The sequence below is a fragment of the Stegostoma tigrinum genome, chromosome 14, assembly GCF_030684315.1.
Source record: "Stegostoma tigrinum isolate sSteTig4 chromosome 14, sSteTig4.hap1, whole genome shotgun sequence".
Taxonomy (NCBI): domain Eukaryota; kingdom Metazoa; phylum Chordata; class Chondrichthyes; order Orectolobiformes; family Stegostomatidae; genus Stegostoma; species Stegostoma tigrinum.
Genome location: NC_081367.1, coordinates 55221128 through 55239449, shown reverse-complemented (window position 1 = coordinate 55239449; position 18322 = coordinate 55221128). Strand labels below are relative to the sequence as shown.

Below are 18322 nucleotides of genomic sequence, written 5' to 3'. Positions count from 1 at the left end.
ACCCAAAACCTCAACTTCCCTGCTCCTCTGATGCTGCCTGGCCTGCTGTGTTCCTCCAGCTCCACACTGTATTATCTCTGACGCCAACACCAGCAGTTCATACTGTCTCTGGGTTTACGGTAAACTGGTTGTTTCATGACCAACAACATGGTGTAATTGAGGTTGCTGATGTTGGTTGCCTCGCCGAGCTGTTCTTGTTTCGCAGACATTTCTACCAAGTGAGGCAATCCATCTCAACGGACCCCAGATTTAAAAACCAGGTGGGAAAACACACCAATGCTTCATCGGAGTCTGTACTGAGGATGTTAGCCAGCATGGTAATGAAATGTCTGCGAAACAATAAACCAGCTCGGCAAGCCAACCAACCTCAACAGCCACAACCCGAGCTACTAGTCTACTTATAAACATAGTGTAAACTACTATTTTATGAGGTGGAAGTGACCAATGAATGATATGAAATGAGTTTTTATTCCATATTTATGAATAAATCTAAATTCATTGGCTTCTGCAGTAGGATTTCAACTCCTGACGCTACTGTTATATCCAAATGTCTCCCATCCTGGCTATAATGTCTGTTTATCTTTAACTGCATATTTTCCCCTTCTGTAGTGACCTGTCTGTATTCCTTTGTCTCCAGTGCTATCCTGTACCTAAATGGGGATTTTGAAGGAGGCGAATTTATCTTTACCGAAATTGATGCTAAGACCATCACGGTGAGTACGATGCATATGACCATGAGTAATGAGCAGTATTTATTGTCCTTTTGTACCTTCTGAAGGATGAATAATCCTGCTGGGTAATCTGAGCACTTCCTCATTCAGATTTGCACCAGTAGATTCTGAACATGGAATTATACCTCAGTGATGCTTCTTAACATGCCTACGCCACCTCAGCCACTCCTGCTCTGGAAGGATAGGCTGGCTGGGTCAGCAGACCCCTTGCTCCAAGATACTTTGATTCACTCCCAATTCAGAGTGCAATGAGCATCACTTGTGTCTGATCACAAAGGGTTTCCGTCTGAAGTAGGTTTAGAATTGACTTGCACTGAAGTGGCTATTTGGGAATGCATTGACAGGCTGCTCAGTGTTAGATGAGAATAATAATATTTCCTGACAAAGGAACAATGGCCACTATCCTCCAAACTCAAATACATAACATGCTTAAGTAGAGTCAGCGTGGCTTCTGACAAGTTTACTGTAATTCTTTGAAGTGGTAAACAAGTAGGACATTTATAGACAATAGACAATAACTGCAGGAGTAGGCCATTCGGCCCTTCGAGCCAGCACCACCATTCATTATGATCATGGCTGATCATCCACAATCAGTAACCTGTTCCTGCCTTATCCGATAACCCTTGATTCCATATCTTTAAGAGCTCTATCTATCTCTTTCTTGAAACTATCCAGATGCTTCTCCTCTACTGCCTTCTGGGGCAGAGCATTCCATGTATCCACCACTCTCTGGGTGAAGAAGTTTCTCCTCAACTCTGTTCTAAATGGCCTACCCCTTATTTTTAAACTGTGTCCTCTGGTCCTGGACTCGCCCATCAACGGGAACATACTTCCTGCCTCCAGATTGTCCAATCCCTCAATAATCTTATACGTCTCAATCAGATCCCCTCTCATCCTCCTAAACTCAAGAGTATACAAGCCCAGTCGCTCCAACCTTTCAACATATGATAGTCCCGCCATTCTGGGAATTGACCTCGTGATCCTACACTGCACTCCCTCAATAGCAAGAATGTCCTTCCTCAAATTTGGAGACCAAAACTGCACACAATACTCCAGGTGCGGTCTCAACAGGGCCCTGTACAGCTGCAGAAGGACCTCTTTGCTCCTATACTCAATTCCTCTTGTTATGAAGGCCAGCATGCCATTAGCTTTCTTCACTGCCTGCTGTACCTGCATGCTTGCTTTCATTGACAGATGTACAAGAACACCCAGATCTCGATGAATTTCCCCTTTACCTAACTTGACTCCATTTAGATAGTAATCTGCCTTCCTGTTCTTGCTACCAAAGTGTATAACCACACATTTATCCACATTAAACTGCATCCGTCCAGTCACCTAGCCTGCACAAGTCACCCGGAAACAGTGGATTTAATATATTAGGATTTTTAGAAGGCATTTGATTAGGTACCTTATTGCTTGTAAGGTTACTTATAAGATAAAACATTGTGTTGAAGGTAGTGTATTAACATGGATAGAGGATTGGCTGACTAATAGAAAAAAGAGTTGGGATAAAAGGGTCATTTTCAGGATGGCCAATTGTAACTAATGGAAGGATCAGAGCTTCTGAGTTCAGTGATCAGAGATACTTGACACCTTATCATTTGAGGTCAGTCAGAAACAGAGGGAAAACTCTCCACTGTTTGGGGTCATACCCGGAGCAAGGAAAGATGGTTGTGGTTGTGGTTGCTGGCAGTCAGTCTTCTCAACTGCAGGGGCCTCTCAGGGGAGTGTCCTACAGCCCAATCATTTTCAGCTGCTTCCTCAATGACCTGCCCTCCATCATCAAGTCAGAAGTGGGGAATGTCCACTGATAACTACATAATGTTTAACAGCGTTCATGATTCCTAAGATATTGAAGCAGTTAATGTCCAAATGCAGCAAGTCTTGTACATTATCCAGGTAGAGGCTGAAAATTGAAAAGTAACATTAATGCACACAAGTCCTAAGCAATGATCATCTCCAACAAGAGAGTGTCCAACAATTGCCCCTTGAATTCAATGGCGTCCTTATCACTGAATCACCCCCTATCGACATCCTGGGAGCTACTACTAACCAGAGCTGAACAGGTATAGTTGTATAAATACAGTGGCTATCATGTCTGACTAATTTATTCCATGTTTTTCAAGGAAGTCTCAATCAGAGTGGAGAGAGGGGAACTAGTAAATGTATTTGGACTTACAGAAGGCAATTGACAAAGTACCTCACAAAAGGTTAAGTCATAAGATAAGACGTGGCAATGTTGGAGTTGGTATATTGGCATGGATAGCAAATGAGCTTATGGGCAGAAAACAGTGGGCACGGCTAAAGGTTCTTTATCAGGTCGGCAACCTGTGACCAGTGGGGTTTCGCAGAATCAGTGCTGGGACTGCAACTGCTTACAATATATATTAATAACCTGGAGGGAAGAATGTACTGTAGCCAAATTTGCATATGACACAAAAATAGGTGGAAAGACAAGTTGTAAGAGAGATCCAGCACTTTATAGAGAGACATTGAGAAGTTAAATAAGTGGGCACAAAATGCATCAATGGAGTATGAAATGGGAAGATATGTGGATGTTCATTTTGGAAGGGAGAGTAATAGAACAGTATTACTTAAATGTAGAAAAACTGCAGAATGCTGCAACACAAAGGGCCTTGGGCGTACTTGCGCACAAAACACAGAAAGCTAACACACAGGTGCAGTCGGTAGTCACGAGGCCAAAGGAATGTTAATCCTTATTTCAAGGGGGTTGGAGCTTAAGAGTCGGGAAGTCTTATTGCAACTGTGTAAAAGGCTAGTAAGACCACATCTGGAATATAGTGAGCAGTTTTGGCCCCTGTATTTAAGAAAAGGTCGGAAGGTAGTTCAGAGAAGATTCACCAGGATGATCCCTAGTGTGGAGGTTTTATGAGCAAAGGTTAAACAGGCTTAGTGAAGCTCTAACTCATTGGAATTTAGAATCATGAGAGGCAATTTTATTGAAACATAGGATTCTTAAAGGGGAGAATAGGGTAAATGCTGATAGGATGGTTCCTCTCAAGGGAGAATGAAGGACCAAAGGGCATTGTCTCAAAATAAAGAGGTCCCAATTTAAGACTGGGACAAGGAGGAATTTCTTCTGAGGGTTCTGAGTCTTTAGAACTCCTCGCCACAGAGAGCTGTGGGGATACAGTCCTTGTGCACATTTAACACTGAAATGAATAGATTCTTGATCAGGAGGGGCATCTAGAGTTAGAGGGAAAGGGCAGGAAACTGGAGAGGACGAGTGTTGGATTGGCCATGGTCCTATTGAATGGGGGAGCAGATCCGAGTAGCTGAACAGTCTGCTTTTGTTCCTATTTCTAATGGCCTGATTATTAGGATCAGGTCAGAAGTAGGTTTCATACAGCGATTAGCTCACCTCCTGGCTCCCTAAAGCCTGTCCAGCATCTCCAAGGCACAGGTCAGGAGTGTGATGAAATACTCTCTACTTACCTTAATGAGTGCATCTCCAACAACACTCAAGAAACTTAACATCACACAAGACAATGCAGCATACTAATTGACACCACATCAACTCCCTCCACTGTTGATGCTCAGTAGCAACAGTGTATACTATCTACAGGAGATGCACTGCAAAAATTCACCGCAGATCCTTAGACAGTATCCTCCAAATGCACAACAAATTTCGTTTTGAATGAGAAGGGTGGCAGTTGCATACCATCATCTCCATGTTTCCCTCCACGCCAGTCACTATCCTGAATTGGAAATACATTACTGTTCTTACAGTGTCAATGGGACTAAACCATGAACTCCCTCACTCATGGCATCTTGGGTCTACCACAAGGCCTGTACCAGTTTGATGAAGGCAGCTCACCACCACCTTCTCTTGGGGCTTTTGGGGAAGGGCAATAAATACAGGCCCAGAAGGCAAAGCTGACATCCCCTAAATGAATTATTTTAAAAAGTATGAATCTAGGAACTTAGAAAAGAGTATTCCTCTTTTACAGCAGAGGCTGGTTTTCTGGTTGATGTGGTCTGATATATTTGTTAATGTTTCTTACAATTAGTTATTGATGTGTGTTTAGCCTCTGATTCTTTGGCCTTGCTGTACAGGCGGCCGTGAAACCACAGTGTGGTCGAATGGTTGGATTTTCATCTGGAGAAGAGAATCCGCATGGAGTGAAAGCTGTCACCAAGGGCCAGAGGTGCGCTGTGGCTTTGTGGTTCACATTGGATCCGCTCTTCAGAGAGTTGGTGAGTCAGTCTGAAACAATTTGATTTAAAGTCATTGTCTGATCCTGGTGTATTGCTGTTCTTCTGTGAGAATAATAATGTCCTCCAGTATAGATTCCTCGTAATGAGCCTGAACAGCATTGGTTTTTGTCCATGGTTGTGCAGGTGCCATCACAGCTCCACATAAACTGATCCAATTGAGTTTGAAGGAGAAAAAAAAATCTTTCTCCCCCAATCAAAAAATATTTATTGAGGTAATTCTCCCTTTGCGCATTAGGATTTTCCTGCTATGGACATTCTACTGAATTACTTCCTGTGCCTGAGGGAATCCTTCCAGTGACAGGGTGGCTTTAGACCTTCAAGAAGAACTTTGAACATGCTTTTTAGTCGCAGAAGCATCCAAGAAAAATAGTAAACAACAGCAACAAATCTTTGTTGCAAAGCGATGGGGCTCTGTGCAGTGAGCCCCAGAGATTTGAATGCCTCAGAAGCTACTTCACAATCCTGAAATAACTTCCTCGTGATGGGATTGCGACTGTCTTAAGCAGGAACTGAAACAGACACCTTCAAAAACCATACTGGTATTACACCAATGCTGTGTGTAGTCCCTGTACTATTTGCAATCTCCCTAACAGTCTATCACTACATAAAAGATCAAATGCTAGCTCTAGTGATCAGTATCATGACCATTCGATGGGACATTCTTTCACCTTTGTTGTCTCTAAGCCAACACATTACTTATCGCCATAGACATACCTGACCTGCAGCATGTTATGACTGCAGCATTATTTCCTAATCTGCACACATTTTACAAGCCATTTGCTATCTCTTCATTTCTGCTCTAAAGTGACTCGGGTCTGTCCCTGAAGGTTTGTAAAAAAAAACAAATCTCACACCAACTCTGACCTGGTCAGCCAAATATTCCAGCTCCCATAGTGAAGGAAGGAGAGACTGAAATGTGTTGAGCTCTTGCCAGTCCTTGGCAATCACTTGTCACCAGGTCTGATTTCTGACCTTGCGAACCGCAGTCTAACACCGGCATCTCCACATCATGGCTACCATTGAATTGAGTTGATAGCTGATGACAGGATTTTAGAAGTGATCCCATTTGTTCCTGTTCTCCTTACTTTGGCAGGGGCTCATTTACATGAGGGGCTCCAAGAATGCTTCCCCACATTATTCCTCTTTGCTTTTTGACTGTTGTTGTACTTGTCATTCTCTTTACCAGTCCCAGGACATGGGGGTGTTGGGAGGCAATTGGGAATATTGGGGAGGCAGGGAGTATATGGGATGGGGTGTTGAGGGGATAATGTGGAGACTGAATGTTGGGGAGGATGAAGTGTGGAGGGGAGGGTATGAGGGTATGTGGGGTGAGCATGGCTGGAGAGGGCCAAGGATGGAGGTGCTTTGGTTGATGCCCCAGCTATCGCCTCCCCCCGCCCCCCCCAATAATTGCCCGTGCTACTGTAGCTGACCTGTGCCTTCTTGAAGGGGTTAATGCAGCGACTGAGTTCACATCACCTCAAAGGTCTCCTCCCTCCTTTTCATTCTCAGGAAAGAATCCAAGCTGATGAAGTGGTGGAGTTAATATCACTGGCTGAGAGACTGGATGACAAGCTCATTGTAAATCCAAGGGATGAATTGTGAAAAATTCTTCATTCACATATTTATTTTATCTTCCCAGCGATGTTAATAGAATGTTCTAATTTTCTGTACAAACTGTAAAATTAAGTTGTCCAGAGATACTTTCCTAGTGTTGATTTTTACAATTTGAACTTTATTGTAAGCTGATAGTTACCTTATGCTAGAGACTGAGTTCTGGGTTTTTCACTAATATTTGAACTGGATTTTGCTATCAGCTGTGAGATGTATGTTTTAACACACAGTAACCCTCAGGGAAAAGAACAAGACACTTTGTTCAAACAGCTGTGACTGAGGTTGTACCTCACAACCTCGGGACTGGCAGTGAGTCTGTGTACTTCCTGCTGCTCTGGGACTGTTGCAGGTGGGGGCACAGGGGGTGATAGATAGGTATCCTTCAGCCCATTCTGATATTACCACCTGTTGGTGTAAAGGTGATGTTACTAGAGTGTGTTCCCCTCTGAGAATCTACATACGAAATGCTGGTCGTGGTATACTGCACTATGAGTCTGTGAGATTGTTGTCTCCTTTAGTGACGGAGACCTGTTGTCCTGAACTACTTTTGGAGCTGTAGTTGGGCTGCAGATCCAGGCCAGTGTGGCACCACATTGTCTGCCCTCTAACATGGCAGACTACAGGCTCTGTGAAAACCCACCACTGTGTGTGAGAGATGGACTCCTCAGTGACTGGTAGGAGATGTTAACTTAACAGGATTGAGTAACCACTGAAAGCTGCAAAGAGATGTTGACCCTACTAGCACAAACCTCTGGGTTTCTCAGCAGCCCCTAGTAGCTGCTATCTCAAGATTCAGCTGCCAGTCATTGTGGAGAGGGAAGGAAGAGGTCAGAAAGATAACCCCTCCATCCCGTGGTGGGGCTACATGCCGCACCTCTCCGTCTCAGTCCAGCTGACGGCAGAAACCTGTAGTGATGGTTGAAAACTATGACATGAATTTTCTTTGAAGGGACGAGGAGATTAAATCTGCCTCTGAGGCGCACAGCCATGAGTCGCTTTATACTATCCGCCTTAGCAATGGAAGATCAGAGACAAAAGAAAAGCTCTGACTACTGATGGGTTAGCGGTGACCAATCAGTTTAATAGTCAGCCACGCCTCCCAATATTCATATATTGCCACTGTCAAGGGTGGCTGCCAGTGTTAGGGAGGCAAGTGAAATGTCATTAGCATCTTGTGCCGTCTCCACCCCCAAAGATGGTGAGTCATTGCATCAATTTGATCATCTTATCCCATCGGAACAGGGATGGATGTGGACAGCTGGGTGCTTTCACTTTTTCCCCCCCCATTAGTAATAGTTAGAACATTACAGCACAGTACAGGCCCTTCGGCCCTCGTTGTGTTATCGCGAGAGCTGCATTGCCATCGGGATGTAAACCCTGCTGAGCACAGCTGGTCGATCCCATGCAAGTCAAATGGACAACATGCATTTGGATCTAATGTCTAGGAAACCTTGGCTCCACAATTTGTCCAGAAGCTGTCTCCACTGTGATATGAAGGTCCCACAAAAAGCAGGGTTGGCCATTTTGAATTCCTTCCTGTTGGGTCTGAACTCCAACTTATCAACTGCACCATGTTTATCACTCACACTGAGAGCCAATGGTTGGGTTATTGTGGGAAATGGATTAAAAAATTCACTCAAAAGCAATGCATCTTTTGAGATAGTTTGGCACGGGGGAGCTTAACACTGTAACAAATCCTCTGCTTGACCTGTGCTGGGAGTGTTTAATAGGGAAACCATAGAGGGAACTTTACTTTGTACCTAACTCTGTGCTGTACCTATCTGGGTGTAATTGATGGGGGTTTGTACAGAGGAAGCTTTACTTTGTATGTAACTCCATGCATTACCAATCCTGGGAGTGTTTACTCGGCACAGTGTAGAGGAAGCTCTATATTCTGTACCTAACCCCACATTTTATCTGTCCTGGGAGTTTTTGGGGTCCCTGTGCACCTGAAATCAAAAGCTTTCTACTGCTCAACACTAATGGGCCATGCCTCAGAAATGGAAATTTCGCTATTTAAAAGGTGTCGTATAAAAATTGTGGTCTGACTTCCTGAGGCTGATTGTGTTCGCTTTTTAATGGGAAGTAACACATGATGCTGTAGGTTGCAGAGAGACATAGATAAGCTGCAGAGCTGGGCTGAGAGGTGGCAAATGGAGTTTAATGCAGACAAGTGTGAGGTGATGCACTTTGGTAGGAGTAACCGGAAGGCAAAGTACTGGGCTAATGGTAAGATTCTTAGTAGTGAAGATGAGCAGAGAGATCTTGGTGTCCACGTACACAGATCCTTGAAAGTTGCCACCCAGGTTGACAGGACTGTTAAGGCATTCAGTGTTTTAACTTTTATTAATAGAGGGATCGAGTTCCGGAACCAAGAGGTTATGCTGCAGCTGTACAAAACTCTGGTGTGGCTGCACTTGGAGTATTGTGTATAGTTCTGGTCACTGCATTATAAGAAGGATGTGGAAGCTTTGGAAACGGTGCAGAGGAGATTTACTAGGATGTTGCCTGGTATGGAGGGAAGGTCTTACGAGGAAAGGCTGAGGGACTTGAGGCTGTTTTCATTAGAGAGAAGAAGGTTGAGAAGTGACTTAATTGAAACATATAAAATAATCAGAGGGTTAGATAGGGTGGATAGGGAGAGCCTGTTTCCTAGGATGGTGACAGCGAACACGAGGGGACATAGCTTTAAATTGAGGGGTGAAAGATAATAGGACAGATGTCAGAGGTAGTTTCCTTACTCTGAGAGTAGTCAGGGAATGGAACACTGCCTGCAACGGGAGTAGATTCGCCAACTTTAGGTACATTTAAGTTGTCATTGGATAAGCATATGGACGTACATGGAATAGTGTAGGTTAGACGGGCTTCAGTTCGGTATGACAGGTCGGCACAACATTGAGGGCCGAAGGGCCTGTACTGTGCTGTAATGTTCTATGCTCTATATTGCGTTAAAGAAAATATTATTTAAGAAAGAATGGAAGGACGCTCAAATGGAGCATGAACACCAGTGGGGACTGATTGGGCCAAATGGCTTAGTTGGTGCCCTGCGTCCTCTGTAACTAACCCTTGATCTGTGACCTCCCCCCCACCTTGCTGTCTGTCTGAATTGCTCTACCTCTTCCCCTCTCTGTACCAATCTTCTCTTGCTGCTTGCCCCATTCAGTTTGAATGTCTACTTTGTTCTTATTCATTTTGATTTTATTCTAAGGTGCGTCAGCAGCTGGGAGGGTCCTGAGGTACGTTTGTTGTGTTATTATGCTTTGATGCAACTTTTACTAAATTCCAGTCTTTTCAACATCACGAAAAAGATGAGAAAATGTGATCCTGCAAATAAAATATTGAAACCTAGTGTGCTCTGTGTCCAACTCAATTGCACATGGCTTTATACTTTGTGGTTGACTGTTTGATGTGGGGATATGGGGAATGTATAGGTACTGTACTGCACTGGCAGCCTGGACTTTTGTGTTGGAAGTAACTGGCTGATACTTGAGTGCACTGATTCTTTCTTTGACTCACAGGCAATAGAGCTTTTAGCTGATCCACTGTTTGTTGTATAAAGTTACAAGTCAATCTGTTGGACAATCTAGGAATTCTTACAACCAGCTGCCGCCTTAGGGGTTGAAGAGATTGATAGCACAGTAGAGGGGACTGTTGTTTGGGAGAGGGTAAGTAGGCTTGCAGCATTACAGGACAACTATTTAAGTGACAATACCCAGAGATGGATGGCAAGGGGCAATATTTATCGACATAGAAAAATAAGCAAATACAGTCAAACGGGTAAAATAGTCAGGTGGCAAAATTAATGGCTTTTCCATGCATTGTATTTGAAACAAAGTAAGTGAATTAATTGCAGAAGTACAGGTTAATGGGTATGATCGTCAATGCCAAGGAGATCAAAGCTAAGCATATCAGGGGTATACGACTTTTCGAAAGAACTAGGAGGAAAGGATGGCAGGTTGCTTTATTCAAATGAGGTGGAATAAACAGGAAATAATCTTGGATTGGAAGATGTAGAATCCACGTGGGTGGAGGTAAGAGGGGATAATGGGAAGGCCAAACAATGGTGGGATTAATCTATAGCTGTCCTAACAGTAACTATATTGCAGGGCAGAATTAATTGGGAGATAATGAGGGCACATAATAAAAGCAGTACATTAATCATGGATGATGTTAATTTTCATCTAGATTGTTAAAGACAGCTTGCCAGAAATAGCCATCAGGAAGAATTAATAGTGTGTATTAGGGCTAGTTTCCTAGAACAAAATGTAGATGCACTTGTTGAGATCAAGCTATTTCGAATCTGGTGATATGTAATGAGGCAGGTTTAATATATGACCTCAGTTATCTTCCAGTCTCAGTAAGATCCCCTAGGAAATAGTAACAATGACATTATACAATTTAGCATTCTGTTTGAGATTTACAACTTGGCTGGAGACAACTGAGCTCAGCTTAAATAGCAGTAATTATAGGAGAATAATGGCACAGTTAGCTGATGGAGACCGCAGAAAAAGTTTAACAGAAAAGATAATTGTCTGCAATTGTTCATCAAGCAAGAAAAAGTCATGCCTCACACAAAGATATAGCCCAATAAGGAAGAAGGGTTCTCGGAAAGGGATTTTCTGACCATCAGGAAACCTGGAAGTTAAGAATAGTACCACATTGAAAGAAAAAGCAAACAATGTAGGAAAGATTAGTGGTAATCCATAGGATTGGGGAAATTTTAAAAAATGTGATGACAAAACTGGAGGAAAAAAAACATTGAGGATAAACTTTCAAGTAATATAAAATGGATAGCAAGAGCTTCTATAAATACATAACAAGGAAGAGAAAGGCTAAAGTGAAAAGAGGAGAATGAGGCTGGAGAAATAATTTCATAGGGAATCGGGAAAGGGCAGACAAACTGAATAAGCACATTACATCAGTCTTCATGGCAGAAGACATTAATTGCATTCCAAAAACATTAAATCAAGGAGCAAAGGTTGGGGTGGGAGGTGGTGGTGGTGAGGTGATGTATTGTGTGAATAAATACAATAACTATCAGCAGAAATAAAGTGTAATGGAAACAAATGGGGCTAAGGGCCAATATGTCCGCTGGACCTGACCAGATGCATTTCAGGATATTAAAGTTTGTAACTACAGAGATAGCACTGGTAGGAACCTTCCATGCATCCTTAGCTACTGGTAACGCCTCAGAGGATTAGAAAATAGCTAATATAACACCCCTATTAAATACAGAAGGAGATACTAAAAAGGCAACTTATTGCCCTGTTAGCATAACATCTGTTCTTGAGAAAGTATTGCAATACATTATAAAGGATATAATAGCGAGCATTTATAAATTGATAACATGACCAATCTGGGTCAGCGTAGCTTCATGAACGGGAAACCATGCCTAACAAATTCATTAGAATTTTTGTGTGTAGGTAACAATCAGACTAGATAAATAGAAACTCGTAGATACAATTTATTTGGATTTATAAAAGGTATTCACTGTAATACCACACACAAGGCTTATTAAGATAAGTCAATGATATTGGAGAGAGTTAGCCAATCCTCTATCCAAACTAATATACTGTGTTGCTGTTGTTCACTGTGACATCTCTCAGCATAATGCAAAAACTTGTCTGTTCTCCCATTAATGCTCTTTAGCTATTGCACGTTTATAGCTAATAAAAAGACAGGGCATGGGATAAGTAGGCACAATTAGGATGGCAACTTGTATTTAGTGGAGTGCTATAGGAGTCAGTACTGAAGCCACAATTATTTAGAGTGTATGTTAATGATGTGAATGAGAAAAGCAAATGTACTATAGCCAATTTTGCAAACGACAAAAATAGGTCAGAAGGCAAAAGGTGGAAATGGTGTAAAGAATCTACAGGTTAAGTGAGTGGGCAAAAATCTGGCAGATGGAACAGCATGGAAGAAAATGTGAGTCTGTGCATATTTTTTGCAGGGGATATCTCTGTATGCTTCCTCAAGTTCAACATATTGTAGGAAAGGCAAACAGACTTCATTTCAAAGGGAATTGATCAAAAAGAGGGGAAGTCTTGCTAAAGCTATACAAGGCACTACTTAGACCACACCTAGAATACTGTAAACACTTCTGGTCCCCTGACCTGAGGAAACATTTGCTGGCACTGAGGGTAAGCCATTGAAAGTTCTAAAATTGATCCCAGTATGGAGAGATTTTATGAGGGAACGTTGTGTAGGTTGGGTTTATATTTACTACATTTAGAAGAAAGAGAAATGACTTATTGAAACATAGGGGCCTGGACAAATTAGATTCTGAGAGGTTGTTTCTCTTTGTAAGGTCCATGGTAAAGTCAGGAGTGGGAATGTTCACTGATGATTGCACAACGTGTATTACTATTCACACTCCTCAGATATTGAAGCAGTCCATGCTCAAAGAGAACAAGACTTGGATAACATCCTGGTTTGGATGACAAGTAGCATTTATGCCGTGGAATTATCAGGTAATGATAATTTACAACAAGAGAAAACCTGTACTATTGAACTTTACCATTTAAAGGTATCACCATTGCCAAATCACCCAACAACAACAGACTGGGAGTTACCAGTAACCAGAAAATGTACTGTAGCTACAAGAGTAGGTCAGAGGCTAGGAGACTCACCACCTGACGCCTTAAAGTCTGTCCACTATCCACAAAGCACAAATCAGGAATGTAATGGAATATCCCTCCTTACCTGACTGAATACAACTACAATACCCCCAAGAAGCTGAAGACCATCCAGCCAAACCTTGATTGGTACATCATAAACGTTAATCCCTCCACCACCAACATTCAGTACGAGTGCATCTCATCTATAAGTTGCACTGCAGAAAGTTACCAAAGGTCCTTAGATGGCACCTTCCAAACTCAAAACCACTACCATTCAAAATGATAGGTGCAGCAGATATGTGAGAACAGTGTCACTTGCAAATTCCCCTCCAAACCACTCACCATCCAGGCTTCAAAACGTGTTGCTATTCCTTCACTGGCGCTGGGTCAAAATCCTAGAACACTCTCTTGATCAGTGGTTAGATTCTACCTACACTAAATAGACCGCAGTCGTTCAAGAAAGCAGCTTACCACCACCACCTCAAGGGCAAGTGAGAATGAGCAGAAATGCTGGACTAACAAGCAATGCTGTCAACCTTGTGATTGAATTAAGTGCAGCTTTTGTGTACTGGTTGGTTTGCTATAGTGATCTGACCTCTGCCTCTGCTGTAATGCTTCCTTTCTAGTTTCTGGCACCCATTAAACAAAGTCCATGAAACATGATGTCAGAATTGTGAAGCTGACATTGAGGTTTTTATGCAGCAAGAGAGGCAGCTACTGTTAAGGGGAAGCAAGGAAGAATGAATACTGCAATCAGACACTGATGTGCTGAGTGTGTCACTCCCTGCTGCCGTAGAAGCAAAAGGAGTTTTGAATTATTTTAGTTTTAATGCAAAAAGGTATGAGGTAGCTACAGAATTTAATTTATTTGAAAAAGGACATTTAAAGAAAAGCAGTGATAATGGGAACTGCAGATGCTGGAGAATCCAAGATAACAAAGTGTGGAGCTGGATGAACACAGCAGGCCAAGCAGCATCTCAGAAGCACAAAAGCTGACATTTCGGTCCTAGACCCTTCATCAGAGCACCTCTGATGAAGGGTGTAGGCCTGAAACGTCAGCTTTTGTGCTCCTGAGATGCTGCCTGGCCTGCTGTGTTCATCCAGCTCCACACTTTGTTATTTAAGAAAAGCAATTCTGTTATCAGTGCAAGGAAAAGACTGAATCATAGAATCCATAGTGTGGGTAAACAGGCCATTTGGCCTAACAAGTCCACACTGACTCACCCCCCCTGCCCTGTAACTCTACATTTCTCATGGCTACATCACCTAACCTACATATCCCTGCACATAATGGGCAATTTAGCATGGCCAATCCACTTAACCTGTACATCTCTGGACTGTGGAAGGAAACCGCAGTGCCTGGAGGAAACCCACACAGATACTGTGAGAATGTGCAAACCCCTACAGACAGTCATCTGAGGTTGGAATGAAACCTGAGTCCCTGGCTTTGTGAGGCAGCAGTGTTAACCACTGAGCCACCGTGCTGCCACTAAAGCTGCAAGCTGCATTGATTCCTGAACTTAGGAGCAGAGAACACAGACTAGAAAGATTTTGAAGGATCTGAATGTTTTGTTCTGTTCATGTTATTTATGAACAATGCGCACACACCATAACCCAGGGGATAGGGGATGTACTGATAAGTGTGAGATAGCACTGACATCATTTGAAACAATACAAGATGATGTAACCAGAGATAGAATTGTCTTATGCATAAGAGATTCTGCCATAGAGCACATCTGCTGAGAGGGGAGGGACTTACTCTCAAGAAAGCGATCAACATACAACAGGTAGAAACCATAAACAGCTGTAATTGTTTTGTATTACGCTGAGAGACGCAAAGAATGAACAAGAAAAGGCGAAAAGAAATATTAGAAATGTGAGCTGGAAGATCTTGGGTAGAGTACAGACTGTAAATGTTGTGGAGGTCACCACACAAAAGGAATCATCTCCAGAATAAGGAAAGCAGCTTTTTAACCTCAAGAAGTAGAATCACTTTGCACACAAGTGTTTCAGCTAGAAAGAAGCAAACAAGGCCTAGGACTATTGCAGAGCTGTTAGCCAATGATACTGACAATCACTCTCAACATATCTTTAGACTGGACAATATCGACATATTGTAAGAAATTGTTTCCAACTGTTTGAATGACGACTGCAGAAGCAGAACATTAAGTGAGTGTGAAGTGTTTAGGTAACATCATAAGCTTAACAGACCTGTGTAAATAACTCAATAGTGACCCCAAAAATAAACACCTTGATGATAAAGTTGAGGCTCTATCCTGAAACAGTACTCATTTGGAGATCAAATGAAGCAGACAGCCAAATGCAGTGGGAGGAACAAAGATCTGAAGTTCTGGTTAGTAGAATTTAAGAAAATTCTACTTAAGTTCTCCACAAAGCCACTCTCCGTCCTCACTTGGAAATATATCATTGCTTCTTGTGTCACTGAATCAAAATCTGAAGCTCTCTCCAATGTATTGTGGCTGTAACTATATTAAATGGACAGCCAGTGATTCCAGAAGGTAGCTCACCACCATCTTCTTGGGGCAGCTGGGGATAAGCAATTTAATGCTGGTTCAGCCAGTGACACTTTCAGCCAATGAAAGAATTTTTAAGAAGTAACTTGTTGAAGCAAGTCTAAAGCTTTCAGTGGTTACCCTGCACTTGCCATAAGTGATTAATGATGGTCCACAGACCACCAACGACTGCTGAATGGATGTTGAAAAATTATAAAAGCTGCTCTCAAGTACAGCCTGAAAGACTATACAGAAGAGTTGAAAAAGAAAATCAAAAAATGTGATATGGTAGCAGTGAAAAGTTCTGGAAAACAGAGAATACCCTCCTCCCCGGACCAATCTCAGGGAATCTCTCTCCCACTGCAACTCTCTTGTACCTATCTTCTCCTCTATCCATCTTTGGTCTGCCTCCCCCTCTCTCCCTATTTATTTCAGAACCCTCTCCCCATCCCCCTTTTCTGATGAAGGGTCTAGGCCCAAAACGCCAGCTTTTGTGCTCCTGAGATGCTGCTTGGCCTGCTGTGTTCATCCATCTTCACATTTTGTGATCTTCAATACCCTCTATATGGTTGGTAAAACATTGTGGGCCGAAGGGCCTGCACTATGCTGTACTGTTCTATGTTCTAAATGGTTACTGTTAAGTGAACCTGGATGAAAACAAACTATATTGTGGATGCCCTTTGGGAGTGCATATTGTTTGGCAGTCCTCTGCTTCAGAACAGTATCAATGCATATAGAATGAAATAGTCAGTCATCCCAGTGAGCTATTGAGGATGAACTGCGAGTCTACAGATGACAAGATATGATGGAAGAAGCCCTCACAGTCCATGATCATAACTAGTACTAGGGTCAGCTTATCTTATGAACCTGAAAGTTGAACAAGAAAAAAAAATTGAGGATGCCTAAAGCAAGTAAATAGATCAGGGAATGCGAAGGACTTCACCAGATCCTGTGAAGGCAACAGCTATAGCAGAGAAGCATCAACTAACAAACGTAAAAGCAGTACAATGGATTGTTGGATTGATGAACTATTTAGCAATGTCCTTGTCGAATTCTCATCAATGTGACCATCTATGCAAGCTCACTCTATGGATATATGGCAATTTTAGGGCCCAGAACAAGAAGCAGCTTTCATGGAAATTTTAAAAAAACACCAGGAACAGCTGAATTGCTTTGAAATACATCAACTTGGCAGGTACTGGATCTAAAAGATGTGTCAGGACTAAACTGTAGTTTCAACCTAGTGCTGGGATTATTTATTTACATGAAAGGCAAGTTGTAGTGACTGTAATGAGTTAAGTGGACCTCATAGAACATGGGTTCCCTAATTGGATCAGATTAACAGCCCCACTCAGAAGTCCTAGTTGATGGATAAGAACAGGAATGTCAGACATCTGTTCACTCAGAGCTGGCTCAGTGTCAAGGACATTCGACATGTAAACAAAGGGTGGCTTTGTGACAGGATACTAGACTCAGCTAATGGCAATGAGAGAACAACATACTCCTAAAGAAATTCATTTGCAACAGCCGTTTTTGATTTGGGGTAAGCATTTCTGGCACCATGCGATTATTTGAGAAGCTTGACTTGTTTGATCCTGCTGTCAAAGACTGAGCCCAGTATGTGGAAAAAGTGTTAGTTTTTCCAGGCAAATAAGAAATCAACAAATAATTCTCCTGATGGCTTGTGGACTCACAGCTTTTTCAGTTATTAGGGTCCTAGCTTTCCCTGAGACACCAGATATTAAAACCTTTCAAGAGTTGATGGATTTAGGGTAACAAATATTACCATCCCTAACCTCTTCTGAGAATTTGTTGCTTTTACTCAGCAATTCAAGTTCCAGGGAAATCCATATTGGGTTTTTGGACTGGGTCAAGATGACTAGCAGAGGTATGAGACTTTGGTTTAACCATTAATGAGATGCTGAGAGACCTGTTGGTATGTGGGATTAATGATACATCCATGCAAAAGCACCTATTAGCTAACGCCCAACTAGACTTCAAACAGGCATTACAACTGGCTTTATCATTGGAAAATGCAGCAAGCTGAGCATGAGTTGCAGGCTATTCTGCCGGAAGCAATACTCTCGCCAGTCTGACTGAGGTTGGGGAACACCACTTGACTGAAGGCAATTGCATAGCCTCACTCAGGATATATCCTAAACGTACAGACTCTAGATCAGCTAATAGCAAAACTCTAAAACAAAGTCCAGCCTCAGCCAAACTGTTAAAAGTTTCTTCAGGATCACTGCCAGCAAGCCATTGTAATTGCTACCGGTATGCAGACTCTAGACAGCAGAAGAGTCCTATTAGACCTAAATTGACTAACAGAACTCATAGGCTGGTTGGAAGGTCCATCTACATCTGGCTTGGAACAGTTAAATTGCTTAGCAACATCCAAATCTGAACCAATTAAAATAAACATTTGTTTAAATGGTCATCAGTTTCTAATGGAGCTTGATACTGGCGCAGCTGTTTCAGTGATCGCAAAACCAGTCTTCAATAAAATTCACTCTGGACCCTAACTCTTAAGTTTAGGCATGACCTTGGCTAGACTGAGAAGCTATACCCAGGAATTTTCACAGATTAGATTCCCTACAGTGTGGAA

General features: G+C 42.4%; 1 protein-coding gene across 2 annotated transcripts in view; it reads left to right on the top strand.

Annotated features, from left to right (window-relative positions):
* p3h2 (prolyl 3-hydroxylase 2) overlaps positions 1–18322 on the top strand; it is a 171747-nt gene that overhangs the window by 146910 nt on the left and 6515 nt on the right. Inside the window, exons 13-15 of one of the 2 annotated variants that reach the window (XM_048541784.2) lie at positions 638–713; positions 4809–4949; positions 6483–9933. In XM_048541784.2, coding sequence (XP_048397741.1) covers positions 638–713; positions 4809–4949; positions 6483–6575 — 310 coding nt within the window. In that variant the 3' untranslated portion in view covers positions 6576–9933. Of the gene's footprint in view, positions 1–637; positions 714–4808; positions 4950–6482; positions 9934–18322 lie in introns of those variants that run through there. The other variant, XM_048541785.2, reaches the window with a different exon arrangement.